The sequence below is a fragment of the Miniopterus natalensis genome, chromosome 9 (genome assembly GCF_054644295.1).
Source record: "Miniopterus natalensis isolate mMinNat1 chromosome 9, mMinNat1.hap1, whole genome shotgun sequence".
Taxonomy (NCBI): Eukaryota; Metazoa; Chordata; class Mammalia; order Chiroptera; family Miniopteridae; genus Miniopterus; species Miniopterus natalensis.
This window is the reverse complement of record NC_142089.1, coordinates 54,128,049-54,150,639: the sequence shown is the minus strand read 5'-3', so window position 1 is coordinate 54,150,639 and position 22,591 is coordinate 54,128,049. Positions and strand designations below refer to the sequence as shown.

The 22,591-nt window shown below is 33.2% G+C and overlaps 1 protein-coding gene across 3 annotated transcripts in view; it reads left to right on the top strand.

The window, feature by feature from the left end:
- Nucleotides 1-22,127, top strand: part of ODF2L (outer dense fiber of sperm tails 2 like) — a 34,057-nt gene extending 11,930 nt beyond the window's left edge. Inside the window, exons 7-16 of one of the 3 annotated variants that reach the window (XM_016220647.2) lie at nt 343-459; nt 3,226-3,411; nt 6,563-6,672; nt 7,608-7,743; nt 11,599-11,709; nt 12,974-13,078; nt 16,382-16,467; nt 16,550-16,712; nt 19,157-19,282; nt 21,559-22,127. In XM_016220647.2, the coding sequence (XP_016076133.2) occupies nt 343-459; nt 3,226-3,411; nt 6,563-6,672; nt 7,608-7,743; nt 11,599-11,709; nt 12,974-13,078; nt 16,382-16,467; nt 16,550-16,712; nt 19,157-19,282; nt 21,559-21,687 (1,269 nt within the window). In that variant the 3' untranslated portion in view covers nt 21,688-22,127. Of the gene's footprint in view, nt 1-342; nt 460-3,225; nt 3,412-6,562; nt 6,673-7,607; nt 7,744-11,598; nt 11,710-12,973; nt 13,079-16,381; nt 16,468-16,549; nt 16,713-17,611; nt 18,903-19,156; nt 19,283-21,558 lie in introns of those variants that run through there. The other 2 variants (XM_016220648.2, XM_016220649.2) reach the window with 2 other exon arrangements.
- Nucleotides 22,128-22,591: the final 464 nt, after the last annotated feature.

Genomic DNA, 22,591 nt, shown 5'->3' with positions numbered 1-22,591 from the left:
AGATGTTTGTCAGCGGAGATGGTTGAAAACCGAGGCACTACTGTATGTGTAAATTTATATTGTAGAGTGTTTTACACCTACCTGTAATTTTACTTAGGAACATAGATGGCAGTTTTTTAAAGGAGATAATTATCAGAAGCCATTCAATAAAAGGAGGGAGGAGAAAACGTCCCAAATAGCTTTATATAAAATACACATGTAATGGGGGGAGGTGTCATGGTTTATGTAACGTATTATTTTGCATTTTATCAGCTTTTTAGATCATGTCTAAATACAGGTAAAGTTAAAGATTGTAGAGAAATATATTAAATAACATTTTTTTGGTTTATTTTTGTGTTTTAGGAAAATGCTTTGAAAGCCAACCGTTTTTCACAATCAGTTAAAGTAGTTCACGAACGACTACAGCTTCAAATTCACAAAAAGGAAGCAGAGAACGAGAAATTAAAAGAATACATAAAGGTTATAAATATTCATCCACTTTTATAGTTTGTGATAAATTAATGGTCTACTATAAAGCCTTTCCTTAATTCTGGAATTTGATGGTTTTGAAAGAATTCAAAACCATGGGAATTCAAAGCCATGGGAAATACATATTTGAGGCAAATCTGAATCTTAGGATTTCTGGGTTGTCTAAAGATTTGCCCTTCAAATCCAAAAATAAAAATGCTGTCTTTTTAGTACTACTCTAGGAAGGATTTGTAGAGCTTGAATTACTTAGAAAACCTTTCCCATTATATAGTTAATTTATGTTTATTGTGAATAATTTGTAAAATATTAAAGGGAAAATTAACTCACTCAAAAACACTGAAACCATTGTTTACATTTTGGTATATAGCAGGTATCTGAAGTCTGTGGCCCATGTTTCAAGAGGACATGGGGTGTTTGTTTTTTTTCCTTCAGTGAACTTTTGCCCATCAAAGGGACATTAACAGCCTTATAGGTGATGTACAGTTTGTCTTCTATTCCCCTACGTGTACTTTTAAACACTTTCCCCCACAGATGCCCTGTGTCCTGTGCATCCTGGAGCACTCCATATTAACTAGAGTTGCTATTGCGTTGCTTGTGATGGTAAATACAAGGGACTGCATGTGATTTAATATCTCAAATAATCATCTACAATTTATCTTACACAATTTTTAATTATGTCCTCAAATAGCAGTTGGGGAAGTTTTTGAAATTATTTTCTTCAATTTAAAAACGAAATACTAAGTGATTTTTAAAAGTTAACAGTTACTTTTTACATCTCTGATAATTCGAGGAAAGAACAGAAGGCCAAAATCCTAAGATTCTGCAGTGGCAGTCTCCTGTTTAATACCCTGAGTTCAAATTACTTTTAAAAAATTCAACGGTTTAGAAATGATTAAAAGAAGCTGCATTAGGTTACTGATTTTTCTCCATTCCATCTTACACACACACTTTTGGAATTTAAGGCATTAAGTAATTGCAGGTCAGAATTCAATTCTTTGATTTAGGTTTAACAAGTTACTATTTTAGAGTAAAAACACAGTGAACTCAGTTTGGCAACATAAATCTCAAGTTTTTTAGTATTGTTGACTCAATGCATTATATTGGGTCTTTTAAAAACATAAATTACATTATAATCCTCTGAGAATTACCCCAAAGATCCTTGAACCCATTTTTTTCTAGTTCTTCATAATATAGCAATTAGCAGTTAGAATATTTTCACATTTTAGAAAAGACGGAATAATTATCTATAATATGCAGTATGTATAGTTCTTTCGAAATGTGAAAAGGCAGATAATTGACTTTAAATGTGTTTCTATTCATTTGGAAATGACTGAGTGGTTATTTATTCTGAAACTTTAAAAATAATTTGACAATTTCAGTATACTCCTTCATAGTGGTTAAGTTTGGGATTTGATAAATCTAGCTAGAAGGTCTTGACTGGAACCTTGTTCAAAAAAATTTACTTCACCTTGGGTGTTATAAAAGGTTAAAAGCATAGCAGTTATTCATGGTGTGATGATGACATCCTGTGGTATGGTAGAGGAATGACAGCTGTGTTTCCTGGGGGGTCTCCCAAGTAACTTACTCTATTACTCTTGTTTATCCCCAACTACTTATTAAAACATTTCCAGGGATTTTTAGTTTAAGATAGATTTTTAAAGACAATTTAAGAATATTTTGCTTTTCTTAGTCTACCTAGTCAGTCTTCAAAGAAATCAAGTCTTTAAAGGGTGTTTAAGATCTCAATTTTAGAAGTTATGAAGCAGTAAAGTCCCGTTTTCTACTGTTACTTCTTTGATTTTTTAAAAAAATTAAAACAATTGTCCAAATCAGTGGGAGGCTAAAACCTGAATTCTGTCATTCTTTTCAGTATTACACAACTTTCAAAAAAAGTAAAAGCATTAAAATCTTAAGTCTTTAAATTCTTAGATACCTAACACTCAAATACTTTAAATACAAACTCTTAAAATAATTTGGAAAACAAACAAACATGAGAGTAGTCCCACTAAAGCATATTTGTATTAACCCAGCCTAATATCCTCTCTCCTTATGTCATCAAGAGATACGTCAAGGTAACAGTCATGCTATTTAATACCATCAAACTCAATAGGTAGAAACATGCCTTCAGATATCTCTTTACCCTAACTCTTATGGACCTGGTAGTCATTCCTTTATGTAACCTCGTTTGGTCTTAGAATAATAACTTCCACAAAGTCACTACTCATTGGGTAAAGCCGTACTTTATTCTCCTTGATGAACTCTTTTAAGCGTCAAGCCCCTTAATTCTAGTAAATTAAAATTTGGTAAGTGCCTATCTGTTTATCTCATCCATACCCTCATGATCATATTTTTGGTGACCTACCAATTCCTTTTAGCTTCGTGTACCTATTGTTTGAGCTCAATTATTGTTTTTTGATTTGAAAATAATTAGTACTATGTGTAATAGTCGAGATGTAAAGTTCTAGTTAATCACCACAGTTTCAAGAAAGTTAGTGTTTGTACCATAATCACCAATATTGTCAACTACAGTAAGAGCAGCATTAGTTTTATGTAGGCTTATGTATTTTAAATTTGCATTCTATAACTGGTTACAGATAAACACTAGTGAAGTCACCTTTCTTCACTGTTTTGTTTTTTATTAATCATATTATGAATCCTTTAATATCCTCAAGTGGAAGGTTATTTACATATTATTGCAATGTTTACATAAACATTGGAGTTCTAAAATAGTTTAATTGCTGCCAATATTTTTTTTAGAGCTTGGAGACCAAGATAGCCCAATGGAACTTGCAGTTGCGAAAGAATAAGCAGGAGACTGTAGCAATGAAAGAATCGAGTAGGCAAAAAGCTATAGCCCTGAAAAAGGCATCTAAAATTTATAGACAGAGGCTTGAACATTTTACCGGAGATATTGAAAACCTTACTTCCCAGATTAGAAATCAGGTTAGTATAATACCTTCTTTCTTACTGAAGTATTTTATGTACTTAGTTTATACAGTAATGTTATGGTGCTTAATAATTTTATTCTTCTCTTAATGTTACTGATACTAGAAAAACTTTACTCACAGTTTTTTGCTTTTGTCTTTATTTTGAAAGATTACATAAAATGTCAAATTTACATATTAAATTATATTAGCATTTCCTTGGGAAGTTTACTTATAGGTTATGTTAAGTGTGCCCCAAAGCTTCTATGACCAGCTAAGGGTAACATTTCTTACAGATTCCCCTTTGGAAACTTACAGTGCACATTAGCATATCAGAGGCCCCAAGAAGACATCAGTAAAAGTGAAGCAGTAGAGTGAAGGGTATTGAACTCAGAGTTTCCCACCGCTTACTTAACCACACAAGTCTTCTTTTACCCACAAAGCAACTCTTGGAACTGGTTCTGAGGAACACCAGGTTGGGAAATGCTGATTTATGATATTAGACCATATGACTTTATTCAGTAATTCATTTAAACTCTGTGATGCATTTAAAACCATTCTCTGACGTAAACACTCCATGTGAAAGTTATCTTTGTGTGTAGTACAAAGTTGAAAATGGACTTAGTGCTTTGTTGTTTTTAACAAATTAATATATTTATTCAAATACCAATTAATAAAATATTTACTTTTTAGTGTCTCACTGTATCCCACCTCTTAGTACCTTATGTTAAGACTTACAGAATTACTAGAGGTTTTTAGAAGTGAAAACAGACTTGCACAAATGCTTATGTAAACAAAACAACTTAATATTTTACAAGCTCAAGTGTTAACATTTTAAGACTAATATTTAACCTACCTACATTCAGAAGAATTTAACTAGATAAAAGAATTGAGGACTAGGTTAAAAATCTAGAAGATTGTGGACCTAGTTGAGTGCCTGAAAATATTTTTGAGTGATAAAAACCAATCAAGTTATTAGCATTCTTGGGTTTTCCTATTTAAATAGTGTTGCATCACCCAGGCCCCAGATTATAGCATAGGAAGGCTCCTCTGCTTGTTAACCTTGTGACTTTGGGTAAGGTACTTAACCTCTCTAAGCTTCACTTTTCCCCTCTATAAAACAATGGGTAATAATACTGCCTATATCATAGGATTGTAGGGAGGAACAGATGAGAACATGTATGTCAAAACACAATGCGTGGCCAAACTACAGTTCACAATATTAGCCTCCTTTCAACCCCTCTAATGCGTGGAGTCTGTTTGTTTTCACTGTTTTGTTTGCTGTTGCCTTTGACTGTAATGTTCTCTGGCTCACACTAGCTGGTTCTTTTTTTAATCATTCAGGTATCTTTAAATTGACATCTCTTCAGAGGCACCTTCCATGACCACTCCTTTTGAAGTAGTCCCACAACAGTTAATCACATCATGTCTTACATTTTCTTCATAGCGTTTATTGTATAGGTAAAATTTCCAGATATCTTCATTTATATTATAACATAATTACCCAATGTACACTTCATAGTGCATATTAAATTCCTTTTACATAGAATTTGAAAACAGAATACTCATCTTCATTATAGCAAAATTATAACTGTAAAAATATAAACAAAAAATGTCTTGTGCACAGTAGATGCTCAGTAAGTATTTGTTCAGTGACTGGATGAGTGATGGAAGGAAAGGAGAAAGCACCCAATAAGTGTTAACTGTTACCATGACTGTAGTAGTCCCCTCTTATCTGTGGATTCACTTTCTACAGTTTGTTACTCTTAATCAACTGTGGTCTGTAATTATTAAATGGAAAATTCCAGAAATAGCCAATTCATAAATTTTAAATTGCACACCGTTCTGAAATCTTGTGCTGTCCAGCTCTGTCTCTTGCAGGGTATGAATCATCCTTTTGTCCAGCAAATCCCCACTGTATGCCCTCTCTGCCTTGTAGTCACTTATTTAGCTCCCAGTTAGCAGATTGACTGTCGTGGTATCTCAGTGCTTGTGTTCAAGTAACCCTTATTTTACTTAATAATGGCCCCAAAGTGCAAGAGTAGTGATGTTGGCAATTCAGATATGCCAAAGAGAAGCTGTAAAGTGCTTCAAGTGAAAAGGTGAAAGTTCTCTAATTAATAAGGCCTTTTAACATCTCACATCATCACGAGAAAGGTGAGTGAGTATAGTCCAATAAGATGTTTTGAGAGAGAGATCACATTCACATAACTTTTATTACAGTACATTGTTATAATTCTATGTTATCATTAGTTATTGTTATTAATCTCTTACTGTGCCTGCTTTATAAATTAAACTTGATCATAGGTATGGATGTATAGGAAAAAACACAGTATATATAGGGCTTAGTACTATTTGTGTTTTCAGGCTTCTACTCGGGGTCTTGGAACCGATCTCCTGCAAATAAGGAGGAACTGCTGTACTCCTGAATCTTCTGATTAGTGATTATTGGCACTGTTGTCATTCCAGTAAATTAATTTTTCTGTAGAATGTAGATGGGGCACAATGGCTATACAGCTCACTGAATTTGTAAAGAATAGATTCAGTTGACTTTTATTAAAAGTCTGATGTGTGCCAGGCACTATTCAATGAACAAAACAAACACAAATCTCTACCTCTGGGAGCTCACATTCAAAGTGGATAAGCCCCTGGTACCACTTTCATCTCAAACATAGTAACAGTGTGTGAAGGCCCGTGGGGGTGACCTTTACGAAACAACTTGGCTTCATTATAAAATAAGGCTGCATTATTAAATCTGTGGAATTATGGAATTGCAGGTAGTTTCTCTGTACACCAGAGGGTTTCTTTCTCCTCTGAAGCTTATGTGCTTGTTAATATCTTCTGTATATAGAATGCAAAGTGAAAAGTTCATAAATAGAAAGGGAATTATCTTAATTAGGAAACCTTGTTTGAAAATAGTTACAGCAACATCTTTAAAATGTTAAGTTGGAACTGCCACTATGGACATATAAAATAATAGTAACATAAAGATACTATTAAAGTTTACTTTAAAACATTCTTATATTCAGAGTTGTACACTGAAATTTCCTGTAACAAAAGTTCCCTGCTTTATAGGATGTTTCCTTGTTTATAGCATATTTGTGTTTAGGGCCCTGTACAAAACCAAAGTGTTATTAAATTACAAGATGAGTACTTGACGTATTTTTTAGGAAGCCAAGTTGTCTGAAGCAATTTCAGCTTCCAATGCCTGGAAAAGTCATTATGAGAAAATCGTAATAGAAAAAACCGAATTGGAAGTTCAGGTCGAAACAATGAAAAAGTAAGAAAAACGTTTAGATCTTTTTGCTGTATAGTAAGAAGTGCTTTCAGTTCTTTCCTTTGAGTGGTTTGTTTTGGTTCTTCTGGATTACATGTGGCAAAAATGTTTTCTATATGATTGGATATCTTTCTATTTAGAGTTCTATAACTTTCCTTACTCTAAAAATACAAGAAAGATGATTACCCATTAAAAGTACATTGGTGGTCACATTTCAAAATTTTGAATTTGTAAGTTAATATTTGGTATTTGAGTATATGTCATCAGTTATTTGTAGTAAATGTTAACACTAACTTTGTCCTAAAAATGGAAGTAGTATTTCTCTGCTAAACAGAATGTATAAGAACGTATAATAGTCTATAATAAAAGCATAAATACTTTCAAAATCCTAAAAATTACTGTTCTTTAAAATGCTAAAATGCATAACAAAGAAAATCAGTGGTAAAAATACATATATTTTATGCTCTGAAATTTATTATTGATTAACAATAAACCCTGCATATTTGCTTTTAAATGTCGTCTTTTCTATATATTCTCTTCAGTATTATTGAAAACTAGCACATAAAATTTGCTTCTAAAGATTAATTATTGCCTCACTTGATCCTTTCATTTAACGTTGTTCTGAAATTGTATGTGTGTGAATGAGAGAAACAGACAGACATATCTGTGGATGGTAGTTTAGATGTTTTATGGACTAGCAAAGAGAATGTTGTGTAATTTTTCATTGGCATTATCAGTGGGTAGTTATTTCTAATCAAGGTTACTTAGGAAGTAACTTTCTTTATATAGACGACTGTTTCCTATGTTTCTTGTTTTATGAGTTCTATTAATTTTCGAAACAGTGCACTCTACCAAAATAATTTCAGAAACACTTAAAATTTTTTATTTGAATGAAAGTTTCAATAACTTTTACAAAATATAACATTTATTTTATAAAGGCAAATCAATAATCTTTTGGAAGACCTGAAGAAAATGGAGGACCATGGAAAAAATTCATGTGAAGAGATTCTTAGAAAACTTCAGTCAATTGAATGTGAAAGTGAAACTCTGAATCTCAAGAATACAAAATTAAAGGTACTGTGTGTGTGTTTTGTGTAATAATGACTTAGTCCACTTAGTACAAATAACTTGAAATAACAGTATGTTTAGAATAATGTTCTTATATTGTTTTGTCCTTTATGTTTCTCAGAGTATTAAAGTGTTATTATAATAAGTAACTTCTAAAAATCTTTATCTATATGTCTATACACACACACACATATTTGTATATAGGTATTAAGTTTACAGTTGTATACAAAGATACATGTTAAAATTGTTTTCAGCAGTGTTAAATAAGATTTAAGAAGTTAAATAACTGCCTCTTTCTCTCAACCTAAAATAAATTATTTAGTCTCCAATTTTAGCAGTTAAGTGAACCATCCAAAATTACATTAACTTTAATGAATAAGATTATTTCTAGGTGTCATGGTTACGATATGATATAATAACCTCAGCCATGGTCTGTTTGAAACCAGAAAGTATGTTCTTGGCTCCTTCATAACCAGAAAGAATTTTCCAACTTAATCAAATCCAAGGAGTGATTGGTTTGTATGTGTACCAGAGAAAAGATGAGGAAGAAGCTTTTATATTTTCTGAGAAAAAAGATATTTGAGTTCTTAATCAGACCAGATGAGACTTGACTAAAGGCGATGGCATAATTTTCAGTTTCACAATGTTATTGTTGGAGGACAGAAAAAAATCTGTTTATGTAAAACAAGGCCAGCATTGGCAGTTCAGAGCTGATAGGGCATCAGATAACCTAGCCTCTGTTTTAGCTCTCTACTCTGCCATTCCTAGGTTGTGAAGCTTGTCCTCATGACTTAAAATGGCTGCTGGAGCTCCAGCTATTGTAGCAAAGTTTCAAGCAACAAGATGGAAGGGGAGGAAAAAGATGAATTATTCCCCCCTTTTTATTTCCATCTCTTCCCCTTTAGAGAGACTTTGTGAAAGTTCCATACCATTCGACTTTTCTACTTATTTAGGTAGATGGCCCCACGTAGTTGCAAGGGCAACTAGGGAATGCAGTGTACTAGTTATCCTGAACTTCTTTTTCAAATGAAAGAGAAGCTAGGGAATAGTGCTTCTGAGGCCCAGTGACTTCCTCTATTAAAAATAACACAACTTTATTCTGAGGGTTTTAAAGTTCTATTTATTTATTACAGAAAGTTGGAAAAACAGAAAAGCACAAAAGGAAAAAATTTAAAAATCACCTGTAACCTCACAACAAGGATAACTAAAGTTACTACTTTAGCATATATATAATTTTGGGGATTTTGGACTACTTCTAGGTTTTTTCTATTGTAAATAAGAGTTTCTTTGAGTATTTTTGCATATCTATCTTCTCAGGATAAATTTCTAGAAGTGGAATTGCATGGTCAAAGGGAGGCCCATTTTTAATGTTGGTGTTTTATATTTCTAAATTACCAACCATAAATGGGTCCCTATGCTTTTTCCAATATTAGGCAATTTTATTTATTTATTTATTTATTTATTTATTTATTTATTTATTTATTTATGTATGTATGTATGTATGTATGTATTTATTATACATGCTTGTGAAAGTCATTCATAACTGTTTTTTTAATTTAGTTTTGTTCAAAGTAGAAATATTTTTCTTGCATTTTCTGATTATAAAAGCAATACATGCTTCATTATACAAATTCATACAATACAGAAATGTAGAAAGTAGTAAGTCCCACCTCCTAGAGAAAACCACTGCTCACAGTTTCATGTCTATGCTTCTAGAGATTCTCTCATTTCGACATATAGTGTCTATTATTATTTCTTTCTATTTGAAGACATATTATTTCCTCAGAAGTTCAACACAAGTTCAACTGACCCTATCCTTCCATCACCCGAATGGATGCCACCCTTTATCGCAGTGTTAAAGTTACCTTTCAAAGAGAGTAACTCAGATATATTTCGATTGAAATTTGGGATTTGTTACTGCTCTACACAGATCAGAAGTATTTGCAGAATTGTGCCTGGAAAGAGAGGTTTGGTTAAAACAGATATTTCTGGCAATATTAGGCAATTATAAAACAAATTTCTCCAGAGTGGTTAGGTGATTTCATCCAGTGTTGGGCCTTTAAATAACATCTATATCCTAGAGGCTTTCAAATTTATGTCTCTAGCCTAGACCTTTCCCCTGAATTCCATGCATATATTCTGCCTACTTGAAATCTCCACTAGGATATTTAATCGGTATTTCAAAGTCATGTCCAAAACAGACCTTCTGTATTCCTCAGAATAGTTCCTCCTACACTTTCATCATCTCAGTTAATGGCAATCATCCTTTCTATTACTTGGTGTTATCCTTGACTCCTTTCTCTCACATCTGCTTCCAGTCTGTCAACAAATCTATATATATATATATATATATATATATATATATATATATATATATATATACACACCCAGAATTTGACCACTTCTCTGCCGTTTATCCTGGTTCAAGCCACCATCATCTGGTCATTACACTGACTTCCTAGCTCTTCTCTTTGCTGCTTTCCTTGACCCTGAAGTAAGCATTCAGTTTGGAGAGAGAGAGAGCAATGCTTGGAAGATAGCAATGTTTCCTTCTACCAAAGGATAGGCATGATGACTACCTGTTATAAGAGATTTGAATTCCTTAAACTCATCATTGCTCCTCTGTAATGCATCTCACTACATGTACAGGTGTCATCTGACCTTCTTTGTGTTACCCTGTAGGAACTGGGGCTTAGGAAACTAACACAAATGCTGATGTCTGGCCACTGCTATTGCTGGGAGTAATAAAGTCCTGTATCTCTGACCTAGGAGTCTTGTATCTTTCAGCTGAAGCTGTGCTAAGATAACTTGGAAACTTAGAGGCTAAAATCTCAGATCCCTACAGTTCTTAATACTTTCTTTTGGTTTAATGCTTAGTAGGGTTTTTGCTATCCTCATATCCAATAAAATTTTCTGTGAAAGTTTTTTAGCTTCTTTTGGTGTGTGTGTGTGTGTCTGTGTTGTTGTTTTTTATCTTCACCCGAGGATATGTTTTTATTGATTTGAGAGAAGAAAGAAGAGAGAGAGAGAAACATCAATTGGTTGCTTCTTGCACACTCCCTAACTGGGGATGAACGTGCAACCTGGGTATATTCTCTGACTGGTAATCGAACCCACTACCTTTCAGTGTACCGGTTGATGCTCCTACCAACTGAGTCACACTGGCCAGGTCTGTTTTTTATTTTTAATAAATATAAATAATAGTGTTGGGTGGAGGTAAATCTATTTTTTTCTAATAGTTAAACAATTGTATTCCTATTATTTACTGATACATATTTTCTCCATTGATTTAAAAATCCAACTTTTGTCATATACTAAATATAATTTTAGTGCACTTTTCTTTTTCTGTTCAATTGACCTCTATATTCTTACATTAGTATGTTAATTTTAGTTCTGTATACATTTTAATATCTGGTAAGTACTGAGATTATAGACTTAGTATTTCTTTCAAAATTTCATTAGTCTTTCCTATTTATTTTTTCATATGAATTTAAAACAATATTGTCATATTTCCAATCCCCCAACTGTTATACTTTTGGTTGAAATTGCATTAAAGTTTTGCCTATTTGGAAAAAACTGGTATGTGCCTTCCCATCTAGAAACCTGGTCTATTTTCCAAGTCGTTTTTTTTTTCTTTTGGTCACTAAATTATAAAAGTTATAAAAATATGTCTTGCAAAAGTCTTTTAAAGTTGTTTATAAGTCTTTTTGAAATTTCTCAATTTTTTAGATGGTAATTATATGCAATCAAAAATAATTATTAACTTTGTTGATAAACCAGTTATGTTTTTAAAATCCTATAGCATTGGAGTACAATTGAATTTTAATGATTTATAATATCTATTTATATATTCCTTGCTAGACTACACTTGCTGCTTTGAAGGACAAGGTTGTTTCCGTTGAAAATGAGCTCTTAGAATTGCAAGAAGTAGAAAAACAACAGAAAACCCTCATTGAAGTGTACAAAGCTCAGGTGACCACTGCATTTATTTGAATGTTTGTTAAATTTCGTAGATAGTTGAAAACCCTGCATTTGTTTATGATCTAAACAAATAGAACTGAAGAAAGGTGGAGCTGTTATTTGTGATAGAACATGACTTGTCCCAAATGTTTCTTAAGATCCCAAATATTTTTATAAATAGATGATTCTGCTGATTCCTGATTCAGACATTCATTGCCTATGTATGTGTTGGATATTCTAAAAGTAGGCCTAAAATTAATTACATAGATGTAATGTAAACCTTATGTATAATCTTGTTAATCTTGTTTATATTTGTTTGTCATCTTGTATATTTAATGGTATTGATTTAGAATAATGATTCCTCTCTAGGGTCATTAAAGCCCAATACTCCCTTTTCCCAATAAATAAAGTATAATTCAGACTTGCTCCCATGAAATACCTGGAAAGAACATATGACAATATATATGGAATAGAGCACATGTCCAATGGTAATTTATAGAAAAGCTTATGCTTTGGAAATCTAGAATTCAAGAAAAACTTCATGAGAAAGGTGGGGTTTATGCAGGTCCATTAATGGACTGGTAACAAACTGGTCAATAAAAAGTTTTATTTTATTGGATGAGAACATTTGAATTAAAGAGTAATGAACTAAAGGTAAAAGCTTAAGGGGGGCATAGTGTAGGTAAATAGGAAGGGGCTATATCCCAGTGGTTTAGATGGGAAAACAGAGTTGAGACATCCAGTTAGTCATCCAGGCCAGAGGTAAGAATGGGGGCCATGGTGGTTGGTGTCACATGATGAGGACGTCACCCCAGCTGCTTATTTGGGTTCAATCCCTTTTCAGTTATATTTTAGGCAGATTGCCATATTCTAGGTGCTGGGCCTTGCATAAAGTGCTCAGTCAGATACTTTTTGAACAGATTTTGATTTGGAGGGTAAAATAATTGTTATGGGAGCTAGTTTGAAACAGAGGCTAATTCTTTGAAGTGGCATTGATCTCAAATGAAGATCTCTCTAATATTCAGAGCTCAGATAAAGAGTCTAGAAGTATCAATGGGAAAAGACGGGTAATCATAAATGGCTTGTGGATTAGAGGAGAGCATTGAGTGATTCCCTCCCACAGTTAAAGAAGGAGTAACTTTAGATAAACCTACTGAGCTGTTAATAGGGAAATAATGATTTGTTTTACATTGAAAATTCAAATATTTAGCTTTTTGTTTCATATTATGGTCCTAATAATAAAGTAATACATGTTACTCTGATATTCTGTTTTCAGATACAGAAGTTGCAAGCAGCAGCTGAAATGGTGAAAAGCAGATGTGAAAATTTGCTAAGTGAAAATAACCTAATAGCAAAAAACAAAAATAAAAAATTAGAGAAGGTAAGTTGACATTTTAAATAATAAAATAATATTTTTGTTTTAGACTCTATGAATATTATACAAATATCTTTCACTGTGGTCATTTTCTCTGCTTTAGACCTAGGAATTATCTGTTCTCAATCTCTGTAGGAGTTTGTTTTCTGAGGAAATAATGTTTCTTCCAGGCTTGAAATGGTGTTTGTTTGTATGAATGTTTTTTCACTTTTTCCTTAATATTTGGAAAATAGCATAAACATTTTTTTTACTAAAGAGCAGACTTACATAGCTAAAAAAAATGGTTATCACTGAGCTTCATCAACCATAAGTATGCCAACTTGAATACCTCCCATTTTTAATCTCACCTTGTTTTTCTGTTAGTAAATCTTTTGTGTCTAAAAAGGCAAAGTAAACATTCTCTGCCAAATGCTTTGTTGGAAGAAAAATAATGTCATAGAAAAAAAAATCCATCATTTCCTTTTTTTCCACCCTATTGCAACAGAATGAGAGGAAGGCCAATGTTGGCAAGTTATGATGTTTTTGTGAATATTTTTAAGTTTTTAAATGAAACCGCATCCCTTTTTGGGTCTTTTCATGTTTTTGGTAAGGAAGCAGTGAAAGCCGTGGGATGTTAGCTCCTGGCTGGGGAGGTCATGGGGTGTTACTGTTCAGTTCCAACTGAGTGTAATACAGTCTCTGTTTCTGGATTTTCTCCATGTCTTGGGACTAAGAAGTTCAAATGAGGTACCAGTGTGAAGAGGTCAGCCAAGAGCAGGCATTCTGCTGGTTAGACAGAAGTAGATAACCCATCAAATGGGCAACTTATCACTTTCTTAGAATTACTTTTCCTATTTTTAGCACACTAGGGAAGAAATCATTTTGTGCCTCGAGGTCTATTTTTCCCATGAGACATACCAATGCAAATGTCTTCTCTTTTGCTAGGAAGCACTATAAATGAAAGCCTATTTTAAAAATCTGTTCAAAAGGCAGAGAGAGCAGGAGCCTGCGTTTTTCAGATACTGTGAGGTATTAAATCAGTAAAGTCATATTTTTAAATGAAATTTTTTCCTTTTACTTTTCCACTGTTTTAAGTCTCCTGGTTTTCTCATGGGTTCTTAGATGTTTGGGAGGTGTGATTTGTTCTAGTTTTATCTTTTGCGATTAAGAATGCCAGATGTTGCTTAGTAGGTAGTCCCTGTGTCTGGGAAGGAGGTAGCTCTCACTTTTCCTCCCTATGAACATCCTAAATGGTTATTTTTTTCTTAATAGTACAAGCATATCTTAGGGTTGCTTCTTGTCATATCTCTACAGAAGTGCTACAGTGAGGAACTGCAGCAGCCAAAGAGATTAATGTAGAGAAAATTAGAGAGATTTACTTTGTAACAACATTAATGATCAAATAGTCTACTGAGGACTGATGATATTAGCTGTCTTTAAATAATATACAGTAAACCTCACCAGTTTGGACTAAGATGAGTGCAGAAGGCTGCTCTAATTGAAATATATGAGTTACAGGATTGAATGACAGAAAGTGACAGTTACTTTAGACTGAAGGCTGGATAGTGGAAAACTACCACACCAACTTTATCAGTAATATCTATGCTGGAATATAAATGGCAGGATTCAAAAGTTTTTTTCCAAAGTAGGTTAAACATTCTCCCTCCAAGCTAATATTACTATATTCATGTATTCAACAAACTTTTTGAAAACTAATTAAAGTCTAGCCCACTTTTGAGTTATATGTTCTTAGCAGAGTCTAACTTAATGTTTATTCATATTTATTTGGTGGAATCTTTTTGTTTAAAACCATTAACCTAAAATGTGTATCATATTATAAGTGTATTTAGTATTTAAGAGAGTAAAAACATCAATGCTGAATGTGTGATCTTACACTTATTTCCCTAATGCTACAACTCAGATGAGAGGCCAGATGGAGTCTCATCTGAAGGAGTTAGAGCGCGTCCGCGATTCCTTGACGGCGGCGGAACGGAGGCTTCAGGAGTGTCAGGAGAGTCTGCAGCACTACCAGGGGAAATGTGCAGACCAGGCACACACCATTAGGGAGCTTCAGGGCCAGGTCCAACCGGCATTCTCACTTTTGCTAGATGTGTTAAAGAAACTCTTAGGAATGATTTCACCAGTTGAGGGCACTCATGTCAGGGGTTGATTTATTTTACTCCAGTCTAAATCAGTTGATATAATACCAGTTTTATGTAGATACAGTAATTTTATTTTGCAAGCTATTCTTTTAGTATTTTATGGTAAAAATTTTGTAACTAGAATTACTTGTTTAGTTTATTTTCGTAGGAATCTATATTTAGACATTTGAGGACATGGTAATAGCATAAGAAAAGGAGCAATGCTATGTTTGCATATTTATTTTTTGATGTCCAGATAAGATTAATTATTGTAATTATCTCATTAAAATTAGAATTTATTTTAATTAAAAATGTACATCAAGTTTATTTGTATTATTTCCAATTTTTTTTGACATATATATTTTTTACTTCATTAGAGCAGGGGTCAAGGATGCCCTGTTAGTCACCACATAGCCATCTTCTAATTCAATGCCTAGCACACAGTGAGCACTTAATAAATATATTTTTTTAATTAAGTACTTCTTTTAAAGAAGCATGTCCAAGGATGGTAGCAAGTATTTTTCATTTTTGCAAAACAATTTTAGCAAAACTTTGCTGAATTTAAATTCCTGATAAGAGATTTCTAGGAAAATGTCAAATTACATAGATAACCTAAGTTACTAATTGAAATTATGAGAAAAATTCCTTTTAATTTCAAAGCTTCTGAAACAATTTCAATACAGCGTTTTGAAGCAATGGGAAGAACATTCTGTCTTGGCATAGGCAAATGTATCTTTTGTCGATTTCCTTGTTAAATTAATTTGCTTTTCACAAATATATTTTTTACTCATAGTTACAACTTCAGATATTCAATCATTAATCACTATTTAGGTGAAACAAAAAAACTATAAGAGTAACCCTAGGCATTCTACAGTTTTTAAAATCTTCACACTTACATAATAAAATAAATGACCTTTTGCAATGAAACATTTTTTCAGAATGGTTTAATTGCCATCTTTCAGAAAAATTTGTAGTAGATGATTTTCCATGAGGCAGCATTGTTTTTTTAAACTTAACCAGAAATTTGAGAACTTGCATTTTAACAATGTAATATTTCTTGGTGTCTCTCTGTGTAGGAGTAATAATAATATTTATACCTTTTTATGCTGTTCTAGCAATAAGATTTATAGATTTCTTTAGAAATTGATTATAAAGAAAATAACTGAGAAAAAAATTTTTTCTCCTTTAGTTTGATGGAAATCACAGTCTTCTGACAGAGCTTTCCCTGGAAGAGGAGAATTGTCTTATTCAGTTGAAGTGTGAAAACCTAAAACAGTAAGTTCTAAATTGATTTAAAATTCATGTTACATTTTTCTCTATACACTATAATTTTAAAATATATATTTTCTGTAAAAAGAAAATTAGAACAGATGGATGCAGAAAATAAAGAGCTTGAAAAGAAGCTGGAAAACCAGGAAGAATGTCTTAAGCACAGCAATCTTAAGTTTAAAGAGAAGTCTGCAGAATACACAGCGTTGGCTAGACAGCTGGAAGCTGCTTTAGAAGAAGGAAGACAGAAGGTACAGATGGCCTTTATTTAGAAACTTTTTAATTAGTTTACCAAAGAGTCCTCTTTTTAAACAATATCTCATCTTGCCAAACCTACAGTTATTGTTTTTATCTTGATGACAGGGTGAAGGGAGCAATTACATTTTTGTTTTTTACCTACTTTTGCCTTTTGGAGGTAAACAGATATCTTACTTGTCCAGAGTTACTTTACCAGATAATGATGATGTGGCAGGGTAAGGGGCAGAGATGGAAAACACTTTGAAGTAGTACTCCCATCCCCCCCTTTTTAATAAAATAAAACCAAAGCAAATGTGCAAATTATTAAACATTTTGGTTTTGATCAGGATCCAGTGAGCTGTAAAGCTCAACTCTCTTTTCTTTTGGCAAATATCATTGCATAAATACACGCGAGAATTAAATCCATTTGGTTAGCATTTAATAAATATCTCGCTGTATGCCCCTGCTAGTCCTGAGATGCAAAGATGAGTAAGACCTGGCCTCAGCTCTCAGGACACTCCTAGACCAGGAGGGAGGTAACATGTGGACAAGCAAATGCCATCCAGCATGTAGGCGCTGCAACAGGGGGAGAGTACAAGGTTGTTCAACCTGGGGGAGAGGAGAAATGATTTAGGAAGATCTCAGAGAAGAGGTAAATGTATGAAATGATTTGAAAATGTAATCCTGAAAGAACATGAGCTGGGCTTTGTTGTCCAGCAGGAACTGTATTTGAATTCTGTCCCTGGTACATTATACCTTGACCCAGGACAAGGTACTTCTCTAAACTTCAGTTTCTTAATTGATAAAATAGGGATGATGAGTTGCCTCATAGGATTGAATGATGCTAAAAAAAGAGTACCCTATAGCCTGATATCTATCTCCACCCCAGACTTCTCTGTCCCCTGAAATCTAGACTCATATATTCTGCTGCTTCTTTGATATCTCCAGTTAACAGAGGCATCTCAAACTTAACATGTTCAACACCAAATTCTGAATCATTCCCTCTGAACTCTATTCCACCCATGGTCTTCCAAAGCCTGTTAATGGCAGCTCCGCAAGAGTCAGGTAAAGTCTGATATCCCTGATATGTGGCTCTATATCACAAGTGCCATATAATTTTTTTTTTTAACTCTGGGAAACCAATTTAAATTGATATTGAAGGACACATCATTGAATAAAAGGTAAGTAGTAAAATGTACCGCCAGTGGTAGAATTGTAATCCAGATTTTTCAGTGCCTTCAATCTTTGGGAGGAAAATAAGAAGCGACTTTATCTTGGGTTCAGCCTAAGTGGACTTTGGAAATGCTGGATACTTTCAGATTCCTGCTTAAGTGTTCAGAGTCCCTAGAGATGTGTGTGCCTTTTCCTTTCTCTCTTGCTGCAGTGGACTGTAGGGCTGTCTCCAGATGCTGTCCATGAGGCATGCTGTCACTGCACTGTCACCATTGTCCACGCTGAGGGACACGGTCAAGGACATGTTCTCCCACAGCTTTAGATCCTTCCAGTATGGCTCAGTCATCAGTTACAATCACCCTTAGAATTTGTGTGCAAGACATTTCTGTATATCACTTTATAATAACTTAGAACTGAGTCCATAGGAGCTAGATTAGAGGACAGCCCTTCCCTCCAGCTCCTTGCTCCTTAACTAGTCCTTGCCTCCATTCTCATTGTTGTGGCTCCAACCCAACATTCTTGCAAATAGGCTCCCACATATCTGAATCCTTGTATGAACATAGCTAAGTCAGACTTTCTATTAAATAAGCAGTCAGAAAAAGGTAGGAACTCAAATTCAGACCACTTTGAAAGTGAATGAATGAAAAATCAATCTCGTGTGTGTGTGTATGAAGTGTACATATCACCTGCCCTGCCCCCAGTTCTACCCATCCAAGTCTATAATCAGCAATGAATGAGAACTTTCTATATTCCAGCACCACTCTAGACACCATGGTGAATATAAATACTCTAAAATGGAAATTGGTCTCAGAGGGTATAAAAATACAGTATTGGGGAGAAAACCTACCAAGTTACAGAGCCGTGCAAATGCATGCACCTCATATCTCAGGCCATTTTGCAGATTCTTATACTGTATGTGCTTCCTTAATGTAGAACAACTTTAAACACTTTCTAATTAAATTATGTAGCATCCAATTAATATCTGTTTGGAAAAAAGAAGTATAACTATGTCAAGGTTTTATTTATTTATTTATTTTAAAATATATCTTTATTGATTTCAGAGAGAGGAAAGGAGAGGGAGAGAGAGAGATAGAAATGTCAATGATGAGAGAGCCATTGCTCAAGCCCGCAACCCGGGCATGTGCCCTGACCGGGAATCGAACCCCAATCTCCTGGATCCTAGGTCGACGCTCAACCGCTGAGCCACGCCCGGCCGGGCAAGGTTTTAAATTATACTTTAAAGAAAGTACATTTAGTTACTTTATTCTTTTAATGAAAATTACAGGTTTCTGAAGAAATAGAGAAAATGTCATCTAGAGAGAGGGCTTTACAAAATAAAATATTAGATCTGGAAACTGAGCTTAGAAAGAAAAATGAAGAACAAAATCAACTTGTTTGCAAAATAAACAGTGTAAGTATTAGTATGGCTTATGTATTTTCATAAATTAGCATTTAATATTCTTACCATGTTAGTTTACTTAAACAGTTAAAGTACAAAGTGAGGGAAATCAGGGCCATTACTTTACTGATACTGTTACAAATAACAAATAATATAAATCACAAAAATTAAAAGTGTCAGGATTATGCCAAAGAATTATTATCCCCATCCTTGGTAGCTTCTATTACATTTCCCCTAAAGTCTCATCGGGCCCTTTCTCTACTTATTACTTTTACATGACAACTGCTTAATGAAAGTTACAGATATAATCTGTTGATTTTCTTTCTGTTATAAATTTTTCATTTTTTAAGATAAATACAATTTAAACAATTATGAGTTAGACTTTGGTACCTGTCTTCAATAATGAATATTCCATTTTAGAAAGTTATAAGTTGTCATTAAGTAAATACTTAGTATTGTTATAGCTGCATGAGATGGATGCTCTTTGGTCCACTCAACCATGAAATGAGATTACCAAATTGGCTGTGTTTAATTAGTCTCCTGATGTTTTTTCCTAAATGTTCATGAAATAGCCAACTGGCAAAAGATACTATGAAAATCAGCACTAGTCATGACTAAATCACTTGAAAACTGTCTACCTAACAATGACATATAAAATAATGAAACTTTATTTTTTCCAGGAGCTGGAGACTCCATGAAAACAATTTTTCATTTCCAAGTGTCTAAAAAGTTGAAAACCTGGAAGGTTCAAAGTTAAATAATTTTTTTGGCATGCAATATTAGTTTAATTTTATTGCCATCAAAAGTTCCATGGCAATTTTAATCAGAACAAAACATTTTTCACTTTCAATTTAGCATAGGCTTTCCCTGTATTTCTATTTTTTTTTTTTTACTCACAATCAGGGTTGCTGATATTGTAAATATGTGTGATGTTCTTTGTATAGTGAAAGCTTACAAAAAAATAAAATAAGTACACTAAGATGAGATGGGTTTTGCTATAATGCTTCCAGTACTTGGCTAAAGCTGCCAAAATAAATAGGTTTAATATTTGATGTTCTATTAAACCTGATCATTTTTACAGCAGTAAAAATCTAGAATTCTAAGCATAGATTTAGACATTGCTGAAAAATGATTTTCAATGGGCAGTTCAATATTTATTTTTGTATACATGACTTAACTCCAATTAAATCATAAGCACTGAGAGCCTGTCTCATAATTGATTGTATCCTGGTGTCTGCCTCAGTGTCCTGCCCACGTAGCAGGCCTCTACAGATTTTTTGCCCAAGTGTTCCATTTGGGGGCAGAGTGGATGCAGACTCAGGGTCTGACTTCAGCAGCTTAACCTAGGCCAACCTTCCTGAAGCCTGAAATGACTTTGGAGTCTAATGTGGTATCCAAAAATGGATGCACATTTTGCATTCTACCCAACAATGTGTGTATTTGTATTAGTATTTTTTTCCTTCAAAGTGTTGAGTAAAATTGATGTTTCACAAAGATTCACTATATTCATTCTGGGGCTTTGTGTAGCCCAGCCTAGCACATTTCTTTATACCACCTGTTCCACCTGAGGGACATTGAGCATTGTTCAGTTTCAAAAGGTATCAAGTATTATTGAACACGTGATGGGAGGGAGATAAAATATTTTTCTTCTGAAGGTGCCTACATTTTAGTTGGAAACGAAATTATATTTGCTGCCTGTCTATCCAAAATATTTTTAGTGAACAGATCTACAGCAAAGTTTATATGCAACTGAATATTTTAAAAAATATGTTAGGTTTAAAATTTTTTTCTTCAAATAAAGAGTTCTTTTTATTTATGAAGGATTCTAAAAATAAAATGTTTATATTATCAAAACTAGAATTCTGTCCATTTTTAAGACAGTAAAATTCCTTTTAATTATACAAAATATGAATTTTTAGGGAGAGAAAATGGCAAAAACTAGTGTTAAAATGTCATGTTAGATGCAAGAGAAATTAATAGTGACAGTTTTAAATAAAACCCATTTATTAAGTTAATCATGTTAAATATGTAATAGTTTGGGGCTAATGAATGTGTATTACCATGAAGTATATCACAGTAAATATCAACCATGTATGTATGTGCTTTAGTTATTCTGGATTTTAAAGAAAAGGGAGCTCTAAGATAAGTTATTAATAAACACATCAGATGTTAGGACTCTTTCTTTTAAAAAATTAAAAATCATGTCAATTATTGTATATATAAATGTTATATTATGACTTTTGGTATGAATGTCATTATTGATTATCTTTATTTCTTTTTTTATTTAGAAAGCACAACATCAGGAAGTATGTTTGAAAGAAATACAACATAGTCTTGAAAAGACGGAGAATCAAAACGATAGTATTAAGAATTATTTACAGTTTCTTAAAACTTCGTATGTAACAATGTTTGGATAAATTGTTGAATTTATTTTCTATAAGCAATAGGTTTTTACTGTGAGCCTAAAAAGTGATTAGGTTAAAAATATACTATCTGTTCTACTTATGATTTATGTGTGGTAGTATTAGAATTTTTATGTAAAGAGTTTAAAACATAACTTATTATCCAATTGAAACTTAAAACAAGATAGATGTTAGCATTTTTTGCTGGATAATTTTCACTTAGCTCTGGTTTAATTTCTATTTAAGTTATATTGGTTTTTAGAATTTTTTTTACAGATATACAAAAGACTCCAGAATCATTCTTTGTGTGTCTATAGCCACCATCCAGTTGATTTTGTAATAAGTCTACATTAATTATGAGCCAAATACATGATTTTAAATAATATATATCATTGTTTTGCATTGTGTAGTTACGTATGTATTAATACAATAAAGGAATGTATTCTGAATATTAATTTTTAATAATGGCATAATTACATACTTTCTAAAGATAACCCCATATCTTGGTGTACTTAATATTGTTTCAAGTATAAGCTAAGATGCAATTATAATTTCTGTGAGGTTTTAAATGTACAATTTTAAGCTATTAAATGCCAACTGACATTTGAAAACATGTTGTCCCAGGGCCAGCTCACCTGAGATGATCAAAATAAGCACCTCCAATAAGAAGCTTTGGGATAAGGTCTTTATTTTTGAGATGGCGTAGAAGAGATACCAAGAACTTGCTTTCCACAGTCTTCCCCCCTACGTGCCAAGGCAGGAGGCTCTGAAAGGGGATGGATGTAGTTGACAAGGGATCACATAGTAGTGATCCCTCTCAGACAGTGGCCTGAGAGCTTATTTATTCAAAGGACACTCAGGTCTCAAAAGATCATTAAAAGAGGCAAGTTGTGTACTACACAGCCCAGCCTGTGATGAA